General features: G+C 40.7%; 1 protein-coding gene across 1 annotated transcript in view; it reads left to right on the top strand.

The window, feature by feature from the left end:
- The window catches only part of LOC138566789 (cytochrome P450 2F2-like), a 948,082-nt gene that overhangs the window by 565,058 nt on the left and 365,216 nt on the right, over positions 1–17,808 (top strand). The window contains exon 6 of the mRNA XM_069644443.1: positions 2,838–3,014. Within this exon, the coding sequence (XP_069500544.1) occupies positions 2,838–3,014 (177 nt within the window). The remainder of the gene's footprint in view (positions 1–2,837; positions 3,015–17,808) is intronic.

Here is a 17,808-nt window from a genome sequence, read left to right as displayed (position 1 = left end):
CAGTGGGGTAGAGTTTTCTGTGTATAAATGTGTCCAATGACAAAAAGGGTGTGAGGTTACAGGGAAGAGCCCCAGTGTGCCAAAGGAGGTACTACATTTTACCACAGGTGGTATAACATGAAATAAATATTGTTGGACATAGTAAGTATGTTTAAAAGTGTATGATGTACGCGTGACTGGTGAATCATTCACAATGGAAAATGCTTTATGATCTGCCAAAGGCAATAGTCCAGCCTCGTAAATAAGTTGCTGGGAGTGTCAGGTGACACTGTCAAGATTGTTATAAGTCTGGTGATTTTCCTTTAGAGTTGACCCAGGGTAAAAAGACAGGTTTAGAGTATTTTCAGGGGAGCATTATTACTCTAAGGCCAGCATTACCATGATAACACCATACCACTTTACCACCATAAGAGAATACCACAAGATTATGTATAGCCCCCTGACAAAATCTCTAACACCCCCCATTTGGTTTGAATATCTCCTGCTCTTAGGCTCAGACAAGTGAACTACTACTTTAGCCTACTCCTTGGTCTTCACCTGCACCCCATCCCCCAAGATAAAGTTCTCAACTTTGATACATTCACCATCTCAACCTCTATTCCCTAGGCTGAATGTCTCTTCAATGAAAGATCCTGCTTCTCATCTTTAAATCTATTCTTGGTCTTGCCCCCAATATCTTGCTGACTGCATCTGTTCCTGTTCTCACTCTTGGACAAGGTAACCCCCTCACCATCAAAAACCTATCTGTGCATGTTTCCCTAGTGTTTTCTCCCACTCCGTCTCATTATTTATCCTATTTCACTGGAAGCTATTGCATCAGCGCAATGGCTAAAGACCAAGCTCAAACATCCGTTGTTTCCTCAAACTCTTTGCTGCCTTTAACACCATTGGCAATACCACTCTAGTCTATATCCTGGCCCACAGTATGAAACTCTCAGGCACCATGCTTGGTTGGTTCACCTCATTCCTTACTGACAGGACACACTTTGTCTCCATGCCCCCTTTTCGATCTGACACCTTCCCAGTCAAGTACGGCATCCCGTAATGCTCCTCCCTGTAACCACTCCTCTTCAACCAATATGGTGAATCCCTTGGACAAGTCATTAGCAAACACAATAACCATTTCCACCACTACACATATGGCACACAGTTATACTTCCAAATCCCATCCCACTCACAAGTCCACACAACCAAAAGCTTACTCTCCACCACCACCAACTGAATGGTGACCCACTTCCTCAAGCTGAAACTTTCCAAACAGAATGCCTCACCTACCCCGAGATGCATACCTGAACTCCTCCCCTGGATTAAAGAACTCACCACGGACAACCCACAGATATCCCTCTCCACACTTGTCAAACCCCTTGGCCTCACCATTGAACTACACCTTTCCTTCACTCACCACATGGCTAACGCCACCAAAACATTCAATCTACAACTACATCTCCTACGAAAGATCAGACACCTCCATCCTCCTGATGACTTCTGCACTGCAGTACATGCACTGGTTATCTCCAAGCAGGACTATGGCAATGCTCTCTTCTCTGGACTCCCTTGCAGCACCCGCGCTCCCCTAAAAGTCATACAAAATGCAGCAACCAGACTCATCCTCCAACTACCAAAACATTCACACATCACCCAGATTTCTCCCAGCTCCAATCTCTTCCTGCACCCCAAAGAATTTTAGTCAAAGGACTCTGCATTGTTTTCAAGGCCATCCGCAACAAAATACCATGTTACCTTCACGACAAACTCAAACCCATCACCCATACAAACACCAGGCATGAAAGTCTCCATCTCCCACGCATTACACTCTGCAGACAGACATGCACACAAAAGCAAGCATGTACCCACTTGGCACCCAGGGCATGAAACACCCTACCTCTTCAAATGTGCACTGCACCCTTCATCACCATTTTTAGAAAGAACCTCAAAACATACCTTTTTCGCTGCACATAAACCCACCCCTCCTGCACATAAACTCAAACCCACTACCACTTGTCTATCCTAATCTTTCTATCATATCATGAAAACATTTTGTAACGTCTGATTCAGCTCTCACTTTTTTAACTTTTGAACCTTGTAAGGTGCTCCGAGATCCTCTGGGTAGGGCCAGCGTTGAACAAAGATTCTAATAAAATTAAATAATTAATAATTGTGAGTAAATGCTTGACAACAGCTCCTGTGCTATCTCTTCTGAACAGAGTGTCCAGATTGTCACAAGGGATAATGCTTCACGGGAATGTACAAATGATTATTGTTACTATGTAAAACTGGCCTTATGCATTAAATGTTGATGGTCTATGTTTATGTCTGCTAGCCATTTTCCCTGTACAATGGTCTTTCTCATTTGCCCTTCACAACGTGGCCTACTGCATCCATACAACCAATGCTTCTTGTCAAAAGCGCCTTATCATAGGACTGCCTTCAACTTCTGCAAATGTATGCTATTTACATATTATCTCTTTGAAATTACTTGCTTGCCTTGAATAAATACAAACTACAAAAAAATAAGCTGTCAATCTGGGCAGTGAACAGCCTGCTCTTCACCCCCTGTCTCCACCATGATGGGTGTTGGGTCCCATTATGGCCAAAACACCAATGTTCAACTCACTTTGAATTACGTTGTTTTACTTCCTGTCTTCTTTGAACGCCACTGAGTAAACAAATAAAAGTTAAACCTTATCCACTTATTTGAATTTGTTGCAAAATACACTATATGAATAAATCAAGAAACCCACTTGTGCAGTGCGCCACAAGACCCCATGGGTAGTCCACACAATGCAAGTACAACAGCTCAATCAATGACCTGAGGATGTGTCTTGCTCTCTTTTCAGCTATATCACTGCTTCCCAGATATCATGGATCATCTACCTGGACCCCACCAGCAGATGTTCAAAAGCTTTCAGGCTTTGAAGAGGTTCATTGTGAACAAGGCAAAGATTAACCAAAAGATGCTGGATCCAGCCAATCCCAGAGACTTACTGGACATCTTCCTCATCAAGATCGAGCAGGTGCTGGAATAGGGCGGGGGAGCAGGTGCAGGAGGTGGGATGAAGGAAGCAATTCAACAGCTGACTTGCAGTTTGATAATGTGGATTGTAGTTATTTATTATTTTAATATTTGTTTTACACTCAAACTTAATTATTATTTAAGTACCTCGAGGGCCCATTAAGCATATTAAAATGCATTATATCTAGCTATTTATATACACAAGAACAGTGAAAGTTAATTATATTTCATACTGACGTGAACTAAATGTGCGTATATTAAGTACTTTGACATTAATAGTTCTTACCACCAATACAATCTCTTTAATGCTACAGTTCCTGTCTTTGAAAGTTGTACATTTGGCTGAGACTGGATGCACCCTTCCCCTGATGCAAGCCCAGATGTCTTGTCTAGTGAACTTTGCTTGATTTATTTCTTTTATTTCGTTACCATTATCCGTAAAGAGTACATTACTCTTTCTGCAGGCTTCACTCAAACAGAGCTGGATATGCAAGTAGATACGACATGGCTCTCTGAATGAGTACATTTATGAGAGCTGGGGGTGAACAACACACCAGCCAAGGTCTTTTAGGAATTGGCAAAGTATTGTTTTAATTTCCTATAGAACCATAGAATTACAATTGAGGAGAGCTCTTCCCAAAACATCCAATATGATTACCATGGCGGAAGCAGTGAAGTCAGGTTTTATTTCTGTTCAGAAATGGTCAGATACACTGGCAGAGTATTGCAGGCCCAAAAATGTGGCCCCAACCGCAGATTTCTCTAGGTTGTTTTAGGGGTTTGCAATATAGGTATTAAAATAAAACAGCTACATGCATTTAGTCAGTAACATTGAACAATATGCTCCCTAAAGGAACATCCTGCAACCTTGAGAGGCATGGCTTAAAACCATCATGCTTTGCCTGTATAATTTGTCTCAGTCTATCCACACGATACAATATGCGCATGCTGCAGATTGCTCCCTCATACATAATGAGTCACAATCTGGTGACTTGCACCCAGTTGACCTCAATTCCAGTTCTCAGATACTCCTTTCCTGGTTTAATCACCTGCCAGGAATAGTTTCCACCTCACAAAACTGTTCCTTTCCTGCTCTACTTGCCTGCCAGGAATGGTTCTCCACTTCACACACCTGTTAATGTCTCTCTGCTTGTGGCAATGTTTGTTCCAGGTTTTTCCACATCAACATCTCACATGAAGAGAATTGTACAATGTTTGCCGGTTTCTTTGCATATGGCAATGTGGGTTTGAGGCATGGGCGTAATTATAGTCTTGGCACGAGGGCCGGGGCGCATTGTGACCGCCGGGTTTCCCCACTGACACGGTGACGGTCGGTGTGTGCCTTCTGCCATGCCTAAGTTGCGGCCGTGCAGGCGCCCGAAGGAACGAAGATTCGAATTACACAGAAAGTCGCCTGGATTCCATCACACAGCATGTAAGAGTAGATTGTGATGCACCTGCGGCCTTCACCCACTAAATTCCTTATACGACCATGGCAGCGAGCAATAATGACATTCCCCTCTGCTCTCAAAGGCAAGCTTACTTTACATCTCAATGAGATGTCTGTTATACGGATATTGCCATTTTCTTGGCCCAGTGCATGTGATGTTAATAAAAAGCAGATGAGGAGATGAGTGAAGCGTGCATTACTGCATCTGTTTAATATGTGACTTGCATTTGAGTAGCTCATAAATCAAGGATTTCTGTCTTTATGATGTTTAGTGCTTTATGAGTGTTATTTATGATGGGTAAAGCACATACCACACTTGTGGAAGGCAACGGCACTGGAGAGAGGAATGCAACTTTGCAATCCAGGTCAATTACTTTTACTGTTTCTGTGTGTTTTCCACAACGTTGAAGCAACATCGTAGCATGGAGGGCCTTAAATGTTTTTATATTACCCTGTTCTCTACTGCCCTTTTCGGCTCTCACACGCACACCTGCCCACACTGACCGCTGCGGGATCTGCGCACACGGCACCTTTTCAATCCATTATGTTTTGCTGCATTTCTTCATCTTGTGGCCCTCGCTGCCCCGGACCTCTCCCCACAGGGATCCTGCCTCATTGCCCTCCCTTGCTTCATTCCCTACAACCGGCCTTGTTAACCCCCACTATGTCCTCCGCCTTATTGTTCGCCTCTATGCCCCCCTCCTTCATGCCATAGGAACGGCTGCTCCTTGGGTGGTTTCTGCTAAATTAAATATCCTGAATGCTTACACCCTTGTATTGTACTCTACACAAGCTGTTCAGTGCCTCGTACTCTCATGGCCACCTGTCCCATGTTTCTTGAGGTTAACTGTCCCCAACCCATCAACCCTATGAGACTAGCGTTGTCATCCTCCTGTGGTTCGTCTGCTGGTGAATTCTCGTGCTGCAGAATCGGCATGCCGCAGGTACATAACTGTGTGTCAACTCAACCCAAACACTGTAGTTTTAGCACATAATAAACCAGGTCTGCCTTCAGCCACTCGATTTATAAGTACTACGCATCACCTTCATTGAAGTTAAAGTCCTGTAAAAACAAAGCCAACTGTTTCAGCTTGTAAATAAGTATTATCCATTTCCCAAGGACTGCTATTATATGCCCAGGTGCTCCCACGATTTTTCAGCGGCTACCATTGATGGCCTGCTTTTACCATTATGGCAGTGACTGGCAAATGTCTGCCCTTTCCCATGCCTACACAAAAGCAAAAACTGTTGGCATTGCCAGTGCTTGTTTTTATTTGTGGGTTGTACTTGTTGTGAGAGATACAGTACAGCATGGGTGAGATTTGTTTGGCTAAACAGAGCCCAGAGACGTGGGATTTCACGCTTTCATTAAAATGTGTAAATTCCATATGTACAAGCTGGTTTTTTTAACGAAATGCTTTACTTACTGCAAACAAGCAGTAAAGTGCGCAGCTCCAGTCCAAACGAGCATTGCTGCACACGTTATTTAATTGCTTTTCATCCTTCTCTGCATAGAAGAGGTAGCTCGTTCTACTAACTTCAGGGGTGTGAACACTTCCCAGGGATCTACATGATGGGCTTCTTGCAGGTGTCTATTTGTAAGACCATATTGCAGCATATGAACTGGTTGTGCGGCTTGCTGATATGACCAACCTTCTGAGAGGTAGGCATAGGGGACCATCAGCCCTCTGTAGGCATTGGATCCAGGCTTTCAACATGCCAGAATGGCTTTCTCTGGGATGGCTCTTGTGTGTATCTGTGCAGCATTGTTTCTCCTCTCTTCATGGGTTAGGGAATGGAGCAGTCAGTGGGGGCAGGAGTGGGTAGCCTACTTCCTCTGTATCCATCCCGTGACCCAAGGGTAAACATTTCAAGTTAGTAGCCAGGCATAGTCACTGACCTCCCAATTCTCAGCATGCAAACAGCACACCATTTCTTACTCGCCAAGACTCTGCTATTACTTGCCAATAACAACTTGTGAGCCACATTTTGAGGCCAGGAGTGACCTGTCACATTTAGCATGCTAATAGTTAATGCTATGTTACAATGTACAGTTTGTCAATAATTTGATTTGCACCTCATGATGTAGCAGACCATTTCCCCATCACCCTTAGAATTGCTGGCAATCCCTGTGCTTAACACTACCCAGTGTATCACCACTTTCAACCCACTAACTACTCCGTTTGCTTACTTAGGAGCCATGTCATTTGTCCCCTGTGCGCGGCAATGTAACCTGGTAGGGCACTGTTGCACAGGACTGTAGTCGTTTGTCAATCTTTCGTAGTGTGCACAATCGTGTGTCATGGTCCTGCCCACCTTTCTGGCTATTTGCACATTCAGCATGTTCAGCTGTTTCCTTTTATGGTACAACTGTAATGGGTGGCACCAAAGGCACATGGCCACTGTTTAATTCCCTTTTAGTTTTCAAAACGAGTTTCTCTATAAATATAGGCTTTCAAAAATACTCCCATTTCATTTATAAACTTTCCTTTTGCATGAAAATTCTGTGGAGGAAGTCAAACTCCAAGAGGGCACTGCGGCTATGCTGAGCCCTTGTGGAGATGAACGACTTCCAGAATCCTCTGCATCATAACAGCAATTTACTTCATTGTTTGTGCACATGACTTCTCAGTGTGAAAATGCTTCTTATTAACGGTGGCAGCAAAACTACGAGCTGCAGCATTCCAATTTTAATTTTTGTGGAGGGGGTTGATAAAATAGGGTGCAAATTGTGCATTTTAAAGAATATTTAATCAGCAAACACTGAAAACTATTAAACGCACAGTGAAGTAGCTCATCAAACTGGCCAACTTTAACCAAAGAAACTGACCCACACCAGCCTTTTGCGTTTTTGTTTCAGCCCTGGGCCTATTGTCCTATAGGTCAGCCCGAGCCCACTTGATCGCACACAGCCCAGGCCCATGCTGCATAGTGAGATCAGGGAGCAGCCCCTGGGATCAGCCATCACAGGTAAAAGACTGGATTTAGATGTGTCCCTCTTGCTGCATCCCATAAAGGCTGTATCAATTGCACTACGACTGCCTAAAGAAAGGACTTTGGTGCTAAAAGCCAGCAAATTGACTTCGCATATAATAAGGGTATACTTTGCAAGATTGCATGTTGTCTTTCTTTTGCTTTTTTGAACAAAAAATGTAACAAAAACAAGGGCGTTCTGAGCTATTAAAGCCTGACCCTGCCCCTTTCTTTCACAAAGTGCCCCTTTACACAATGCTCGTCCTACCAGTCTCTATTTCGTCACACAGTGTCTACTTTACTCTCACAATACTCTCCACCCTGCTTGAATGTCCTTTTTAGGTAGAGAGGGCTCAGGCTTTATTTACTGTTGTCAATTGACTGAATTCTAAAGACCAACTGTTGTGTTATACATTTTAGAAGACTGGCTTGTCTTTAGAATTGAATTTTAAAGATACCCACCAGTCATATGAAAGTTATAAAAGAGCGCATCGGTAATGGACTCGTCGTGTAGTAGTTTAGTTTTTTCCACAGTGCCAACGTCCACCCGCTCCACCGTGCCCCTTTTGTTCAGTTGTCATGATGCCCCCCCAACATTTTCAGCAAAGTTATTCCATTGGTTTGAGGTGTCCCCAAAGTGATATCTCACTTGACGTGAATTGCACCCTCTTTGCCCTTTTGTCTCTTCTTTAATGTCTCTTGGCTGGTGGCAATGCGGGTTACAGGTTTCCCCAAACAGACATCTCATGTGAGGGAAATTGTACCCTTTTTGCCCTTTCTTTCCCTTCTTCAAAGTCTCTTGGCTGATGGCAATACAGGCTCCAGGTTTCCCCAAACTGACATTTCATGTGAGGAGAATTGTACCCAGTTTGCCTCTACTTGCTCTGTATTCAAATTGCCTTGCTAAGTGTCCTTTAACTTTATAACATGTCCTGGGGCCCCCTACTCCTTTTGGTTGACTCACCGGTTTAACGTGCAGTAACAAAGAAACATTGCTGGGCCAGTTTCGCCAAGCATACAAAGTCTCTCTTGGTTCTCTCGCGCCTCCGCCAATGGAACCTTTGCTGTTTCCGCAAGACCGTGACTCGTCGGTTCCTGCAGCCACTGCCTTCCACCCGAGTCTCTCTCCTCCTGTATGGGACACCTCCAGGAGAGTCCTCCTCCTTCAGCAAGGCTCTCTTCTGTGACTCTGCCTCGGAGCGCTTCTCCAGCTCTGTGTCCTCTGGGGCCTCCCTTCCCTCACCATATGAGATGGGTTTTAGTGATGAGTTCACAGGATTCATCACAGCACCCACATTCTCGAGTAGACATGGCCTATTGAGATAGAGGGGCTGATTCATGGTATTTGTGCACTGAAAAACGGGGATTTGTGCGCCATTCTGCCCGCAAATCCCTGTTTAACAAATGGCAGAATGGCGCACAAATCCCCGTCTTTCGGCGCACAACTTCCATGAATCAGCCCCCGAGAATCCTATCCTATCCTATCGCCATTAAATAATGTAACAGGGAACTGTTACGAAACTAAAATATATGACCAAATTTGGCAAGCGTGCCATGGTTCTGTGGAGAGATTTCTGCATTTTTTAATGTTGTATATACTCTATGATGCTATTATAACCTTCCCTTTAAATTGTTTTGAAATTCCTCCGAAAATGAACAAAATCCTCATATGTCTATTTCATGCTTCCTGACATATTCTGCACCCACAAAATGTAATTAAGTTGAAAGATAAGCATTTTGATTGGTTTTGTGCCAAGAAAAATGTAATTTGTTTTTGGTGGGGTCCGGCCATTGTTGCACTGCAGTAACTTTAGAAAGGGTCAATTTGTATTCTATGGGGTTCACCCACCCCAAAGAGAGTGAGTAATGGAGCCAATGAGGTGAAATATGGCTGCATAAATGTGACAAGGTAAGTCCACAGACCCTGGAGCCAAACTTGGATGCTGAGGTCACAGGGTCTGTGGACATACCTGTTCGCCCACAGACATTTTCAGTGGCTTCAAGCAAGGTGCAATGGATTGGGCCAGAAAAAAGAGATATTTATTTCAACCTGGAGCATATGGGGCTCTAGGTGATGGGCTAAGGCAACAGCCCAGACAGAGTGGGCAGTGTACATGGTTGAAGCTCATGCCCTGGTCGTTTCAGGAGGCTTGGCATGGAGTTAGGACACCTTTATTGTTAAACACAGCAGGCTAGGCTGAATGAACTCCAATAAGGCCTAGTGGTTTCACCTATGACACAGAAGGGATATGTTAAAGAGGAAGTTCTCTCAGCAAATTAATTGGCCCAATCAATTGGGCATGTATTCTTTGAGCATACATCAATCGATCCTAAAAAACAATGCATTGTACCTTTGTTTTTTGGGAGATGAACACATGCAAAATTCTTTGGTCTGGAACCGCCATTGTGTGCTAATCTTATGCATTGATCCATCGCCCCAAGTGCCCTTGTGACAGCAATTCAGAACACCCCCGCTCAAGCTGACATCACTAGATAGTTACGCCCTTTTTAACAATGCCAATGCACGTCTCATGCCATTGTGTCTCCATGGAAATTTCAAGAGGCCTCTTACCTCGATAACAATCGACAAATCCTTTCTGATCAGACAACAATGGAGTTTCTTGTTCCTTAGTGTCAGAGTATTTAATTTTGAGCCTCCTCAAGTTCTTTTTGCTCTGTTCAACTATCTACCACCAAGAACGAGGTACTAGGAAGAGGTATTTACACTACCTCTTACAAATTAACTTTAAGCGATTTGTATATAAAAAAATATTCTCTACTTTACAAATGTCTTTAACAAACCATATTAAAATTCTATTTTTACATGACTTCCTTTTTACATGTGTCAATGCAAAATTTAAACGTTTGTGTCTATTCCTCTTGTCTTTGCACTATGGATTTTTGTAACATGTCTGTTTCTTCTATTATTTTTCTTTTACATTGCATTTTAAAGTAAAACCTCATTTCCAAACAAAAACCTTGTTATTTTTCTCACTGTTTTATACTTCTTCAATATTGAGGAGTTATGTCAACAATTCAGCCCCACCTGTATGAGCATGAGTATATAGAAGAGGAAATGGTTGAGAGGGAAAGAAGCCGAAATGGGGAATCTGATGAAAGTCATGATGATTAATCATCGGAACCTGATCCTAGTCGCATGGAAGCCGTCTCCACCTGGTGTACCTGTCATCAATGTGAGGTGATGCCCACTTTGGCGGAGATCTGCTGTTGCAGAGAAAACTCTGGCTGCTTGGCCTTCATAGCTGAAGAAGACACATCACCACTATGCGTTACCCAGCTGCATGACTTCACGGCAACCTGCCTTAAAAATCTGTGTTGCGAATGATGATGGTCCTTATGCACGAACTTAGAGCAACAGTTCACCCTCATAATCCATGTAATGAGTATGTTTCCTCTTTATACGCTGTATTTTTGACAATCTAGTCCACTAACATTTTATGTTGTTCTCCTACTACATTATAAGATCAATGGATCACTGATGATCACATTTTTGTAATACTTGAAAAAAGGTCTTGTGCTAAGCTCAAGCCAAAGTAGTCAACATTACATTTAACAACCATACAATTAAATTTCTTTTACGTTAACGTTAAAAACAATATTTCCCTATGTTCCAAACTTTTTTTGCTGGAATGGTCATACACATTTCTAATTCATCCCTACTTGAAAACAATAGTACTCTCAGTACTTTCCTTGCTAAGATACTTTTTTTTAAGCATACCAATGCCTTATATTTTAGAATGCAATCCAAACAAGATAAATGCAATTCTTCGATTCATTCAATTAAACTATTTCTGTATCTCTTACACAGATAGTACCAACTTCCGGCCTACTGAGCGTTTATTTTGTGGATACATGGAATACTGGGATTCCGCCTCCAATGAGTAATACCTGCCTGTTTCGTTCATGCCATTCGCGAGAAATTCCCCAGCAACCCCGGACAACAAGGGAATTTATACAAACAGTACTTCAACCACATCAGTACAATTTGCAGTTTGTCAATACCATCAACCTCATCTTAGAAAAGTGTCTTTTTACAAAAAATATGTATTTTTCTGTTAGAAATGTGTGTATATAATATTTTTACATGCATTTTTAAAATAAATACTTACATTGAGTATGTGTTTCATTTATAGTTTATATTTTTTCTTTCTAATCTCAAATTGTCACCATCAACATACAATAAGGCACAAAAGCACAAATGCAAAAAAGGTAGCAGGTGCCCCTCTCTCGAAAGAACACGGTATGATAACCTGTATAGTGGTTATTAACCACTTTGAGAGTTCGCAGCCATCTGCTTTTTGCTCACTGTACCTTTCAAAGATGGGAAATATCCATTTGCATATCAGTCTAAGGCACAAAAGCTAAACTCTAAATCAACTAAAAACACACTTGTATTTAAAGGGCAATTGCAAATCATAATCTTACCATTTACCAACATGTTTCTTTTTGCATTAATCAACTCTGTATTACATTACATTCTGTTTCAGAATAAACTACTCTTTTAATAAAAATTAAAAATCGTCAAACTTTCAGTGGCATACTAAATAAAGTAAATGAGGTATTTGAAAAGTGATGAAAACTAAATTGTAAGTCACCAACACGTCCAAACATACAGCATAAAAAAATGTATGTTATTGTCATGATCCCATTCAGTGGACATAAACCTCATGCAGGCTTTCAGGATAGGCAGGGAACTTTACATAAACCAGCAGGTCAAAGGTGGGTGTGAGCCTGGCACACATGGCATTTACATCATCATCAGCATACACTTCCATAGACTATTGTGATGTTGTACAGTAAGTTCCATAGACTTAACATGGCCACCGCATGATCCATTGATAAGTTGCAGCACGTTCTATTCATATTGCAGAGGGTGCTATTTAAGCCCCACCTCTGCCGGAACACATGCTTCTCGTCTGATCCACTGACAGCAGGTAATGCTACCAGCGTTTCTCCTCACAAAACCTGTAAAAGGAGATAATAGAGACATTAGTTTTACAGCAATTTACAGAGTTCATTGGTTAAAAGAAAAGTCTTACCTTACCAAGATTATCTCAGAAGCGATTAAATTCCGTCAGAAGTTTCACTCACTGCTGCAACATCTTCAGTCAGCAGTTTTCGATCATAGTCACAGTATCTTCAGTCAGAAGTTTCTTCCGCAGCCACTGCATCTTCAAAAGGTATTTCTTCTCAGCTTTCCGAAAATCTGCAGACAAAACAAGAGGTATTTATTTAACAATATACAAACTTTATAGGTAAAGAAGAAGACATTTAATAAGCGTTACGTACCTGAAGGTTCTTCAAGTTTTCACCTCACAGTTATTTCTGTGCTCATCCCTGAAGGCTGCAGTTACTCCGTGTAGGCGAACTCATGTTTTATACACATTATCTCGTTCTGCGTAACTCTGCACCCGTTCTCCCCCATAAACCCTTTTCCAAAGTTCTGAGAACTGGCATAAGAAAGAGAAAACGAGCAACTTATTAGAGAGAGAGATCTCTCCAACAAGAAACCTAATTTAAGCCCTAAATGATTACAGCATTAGCTACTTACCCCAAGATTAATTCTTAAAAGTAAAGACATTTTTTGAAAAGAAGCTATAGAGTACAAAAGCTACCCAAGTTATCATTGTTTCTTCACCTCAACGGGCCCCTGTAGAAAAGCAATATTGGAGAGCTCCACATAAAAAAATAAACACAGATGAGCAGGGAGGGATTAAAGGAGCACACATTTCATGCAGTAGTATTTTAGTTAATAGAGGTTATAGTGCTCTTTTGTTGTTATTGTTGTTTAAAGAGAAAGAGAATCCAAAAGGTGTCAAGTACCAGGTCCACAGGTTGAGAAGTCATTACGCTCCCGAGGAGTCCAGGTAAGCGTTACAGTTATACCAAGATGATCATGAGTGAGTACTGTTAATTCCATGAAGAATTTTATTTTTAAATATCATTCTGTGCATATCATACTTGAACCAAAGTGTTATCCCTTCATAATGCACTTGTGTATTCACTGACTTATTTTTCTTTGTTTTTTGAGCTAGCAGGGTCAACACAGTCTAAGCGAATGTACTACTGAACGTGTACTAACGTCTATCGACAATTGTCCACCTAGGACCTGCTGTCTACATACACACCTTACAAGTCCTCGTCCCTTCCGTGACCATATCACGGTATCCTTCAACAAGGTTGCTGGCGTATTGCACTAGTTTCATTGTTATCCATCCCCCTTCCCTTACTAAAGGCAGTTGTAACCTGGACCCATGCACTCACAAGGGGGTGTGGGTGGATGGGAATGCACAAGTTGCTGAATACCTTGTACACCTCAAAGGGGTCTTTCGCATGGGGACAATTGGCTACATGTCCACCCGAGACACGGTGTCTCCAGACTACCCTTTGAATACCCCGTACCTGCAATCAACATATCTCTGTGTCATTTGACAAAGTTCCGGGCCTATTGTTCTCACCTCATCCACATCCATCCCTCTCCGGTATCAATGGCAGTTCACACATATGACCGTGCACTCGGAACGGGGGGTAGGTGGGTGGTCGTGAACATGTCACACATTCACATACACACCCAATTTTCTAAGAATTTAGGAGCACCGTGAAAGTTAGCAAGAAAATATCTCTGCAATCTACAATGGATATCATCATATCGAAGCTGCTTGTTACCTTGAATGTGGAATCAGCTAATCTATTTTTCCAAGTACAGGTTACTGAACTCTTGGTTTTTCGGTTGTCATCATTTTCAGCTCAGTACTTCTCTAATGGTTTTACTCAATGTATATCTTATTTTTTATGTTCATATATCTCAGTGGTTGACTTCACCATTGCCAACCTTTCTATGGATTTTTATCTCTGGAATAACCACATCACATGACAGCACATTGTTTGGAAATGTAATGTTTCCTAATCCATGTTGTCAATGCATGTTTTGTTTAGGTGGTTCAAAGGATAATGAATGTACCAGTAATATGTTTCTTCTTGTGTTAGACCAATGATGTTTGACTAGTTTGATCACTTTGATGGTTAGACCAGGTTACATGACATTTTTCATACACTAAACCAAGGCTTCTTTCAAAGCTATGTGATATTGAATTACTCACTGTATTTATATGTGTTTTCTTGATCTTCTGGACAATGCCTTCATGTATTGTTTTGGGTTGCCCTAATTTCTTCCATGTCAAAACTCCAGGTACAAGTATGCATATGTTCCCAAAGGATATGATGCTAGTAACAACATGGTTATTGAACTGTGTATTTCCAGTATCCCAGATTTAAAGCAGACCCAAGGATGTCTCAGAGGATGTGAGGGGAAATTCTGCATCTGTAGCATGCACTTCTCAGAAGATATGTATGAACCATCAAAGTACACTAAAAAAGCATCACCCATAGTGTGTAAAAAGGTAACATGAGGAAAGGTTTTTTTATTTTGTAATATTGGTATCGATATTGTATTGCCCCATTTTCCATTGTGATCCAATGTTCAGTAGTTTTAAATGTTACACTTTCTCCTTGAATAAATCCCTACTTTAGGGCTACACAAACAGTTCAGTGCAATGTGAGCCTTTCTGAAAACTATAATGGCTTCATCTGAAAATTGTTTATTTTGATAAATGTGTTAATTACCATGTCTGTCTTTACATATACCATACTGATGGAAGTCCAGACTGTTACCATGGAGGAAATGACAGACACCTCAAATATTCAAATGGTGAGCCTAACTGACATGCATGTAATCTTATGTACAGTGTACGAAATTCTCTAATTTGTATTACTAATGTATATTTTCCATTGAACACTGTTATTAATATAAACATTGAAAAAAGGAACACGATTCAACTTTGACAACTATTCAGGAATCACTATCTACCTCACTCCCCTTTTAAGTAATTCATTGTATACTATTCACTTAAATGCGACTATACAATACAATAGATGTTCAACTTTAAACATATTGATCATTCTTATTGATTATATTTGCTATTGATATAAATTGGCATTTAGGATCTTACCACAGTATCTATTAACTTTTTCATTAAATGTTCTTGCTAAATTTCTCTAACATCACTATTATTATAACAACAATCATTTTGATACAGGGGTGATGCAGGAAATTCAACAATGTACTTTTCTTTTATTGCAACTGGTCAGGAGGATGAGGTATGAGATGTGAGACTTTATTGAATGATATTAATGATAATGTATTTACAATTAATAATAATATCGGCAAATTGGAAAACATTCAGTCAACAATCTTGTTGTGTCATTCACCTGCCCACATGCAACAATGACAGTAATCCATCACTTTGTTTTTCATGGTAACAGTGTAGGGGTAACTCTCACACCAATTCTATGTGACATTTTTGGAGTTCACCATGTACAATTTCAAATATTTTATTTAAAAAAAGTCACAGCTACAAAATATTCAACTTTCTCATCTTAAAAATGACATTTGTATAAATGTTTTGACAAAAAAACTCTTACCAGTGATTTACCGTCTCTGTTTCCTACTGGTGTTGTAATGTCAACAATCAAAAAACAAAATTCTGAATATGAACTATGATCAAAGAATTTAACATTACATTGTTTAACTAATACCCTATTTTTGTTGACTGTGTTATGTACAAGGAGTGTACTACTGAAGCCGTTGAAATTGAAGAGATGCATGGACCACAGGTATACATATGAAATTGAAAAAGATCAGTAACCATCTATTTTTATTTTCATGTAATTTTGATTATGTGAGAAGGGTTTTTCATACAGAAATTAGGTTCTATTTGTAAATTGTACATATGTATATTGAAATGGAAAATTATAAATGTTTGGTTTCTACATTTTCGAAATGCTCTTTTCCAGTTTAGTGATGAAGCCGGCAAATCAAGATTGACTATATCAAAGCACACTAGGAAAACAAGGGTAAATACAATTCAGGCTTTCAGTGTTTTAAAGGGGTTGTTTAGAATGTAGTTAATTGTTATTAGATTTTGAGGTTGAAATTCATATGTTCAGTAAGTGTGCAAAAAATGATGCATGTTTGTTTTAATTGATTAGAGTTCTAGGAAGAAAAAGATCAGACAGACTCAGACATTAACTAATGATGTTGCTTGCCAAACCTTTGTCACTTGGGAGCAACTAATGTTTGTGGTTCAGCATGTTTGACTCAAGCTTCGAGTGGGTGGAATTCAAACTGAATGTCGCCAGTGAACCGTGGAAAGGAATAATGGACCATTATTACAGCACACAACGTCCACCAGAAATGACAGACAACACAGTAGATGTTTCTGAATTACTTTCAGAAACGCTCACGCAATCCACATCCTCCAAACAATTTAAATCAAAGAAAGACATAATGTTTCCTGTTTCCCCAATACATTTGGAAAATACGGAAATATCACAGATTGAAATCACTGAAGCATATTTAGAATTCATCGATGACTGTGTTCAGGATCCAGACTTCACTCTTCTTAGTGTGGAGGACTTGTCCACTACTATAGAATCACAAATCACTGTACTTCAGGACGATTGGCTATTAAGGGAGCCAGAATACCTTGTGTTTGACTGCTTTCTGCTACAGATTATCAAAATTATTAAATGTAATCATAAATTACGTAGGAGTATTTGTGGGGATCTCTTGATGAGGTTTACTTGTGTAATCAAAGGCACCAACCTAAAGATCAAGGGTAGCTGTGTATACGGACATACCACATTTTCATGGTTTGCTCATCCTATCCTTGAAAAGTACCTGCTGGAAATGTACTTTGTTCTTCTGCTTTGTTGTTTAGTTCAGTAAGATTTCATTTTTCTCTAAATTTACAGGATGTGAGTTCTTCGCTAACACCTCATCCTTCAAATATCAGAGTAATTTCTTGTTCCCCGCTATTGTTGAGGCCTGGAATCTCAAACCGATACCAATGGCCAGTGCTCTTGCTGGCAAAAAGCTCAGGCTGACAGGTGCTGGACAGTGTGACAATCCTCTTTTTTTTGCAAAATACTGCACTTACTACTTCCGAGGCATGGAAAGCAAACAAATAGTGAGTTCATTTGTTGTGCAATTGTCTGAATGCACATCTTCTGTTGCCATGGAGAAATATAGTTTCATTAAATCCATTGAACTTCTGTAATCAAGGGGAATGCAAATAGAACTGATAGTCACTGACAGGCATGTTGGAATAGGAAAAACCATGCAAGAGCAGCTCCCACACATAAAGCATCAATTTGATGTATGGCACGTCGCAAATCCAATATTAAAAAAATACAGCTGGTGGTAAAAACTGTCTTTGGTGGAGCTCAAAAACTGTGAGGGATCTGTAGAGTTTCTTCTTGAAAAGTGGCGTTCAATGATGCACCATTGCTC

The sequence above is a fragment of the Ambystoma mexicanum genome, chromosome 2p (genome assembly GCF_040938575.1).
Source record: "Ambystoma mexicanum isolate Mex_15411 chromosome 2p, UKY_AmexF1_1, whole genome shotgun sequence".
Lineage (NCBI taxonomy): Eukaryota > Metazoa > Chordata > Amphibia > Caudata > Ambystomatidae > Ambystoma > Ambystoma mexicanum.
This window is presented reverse-complemented; position numbering and strand designations above follow the sequence as displayed.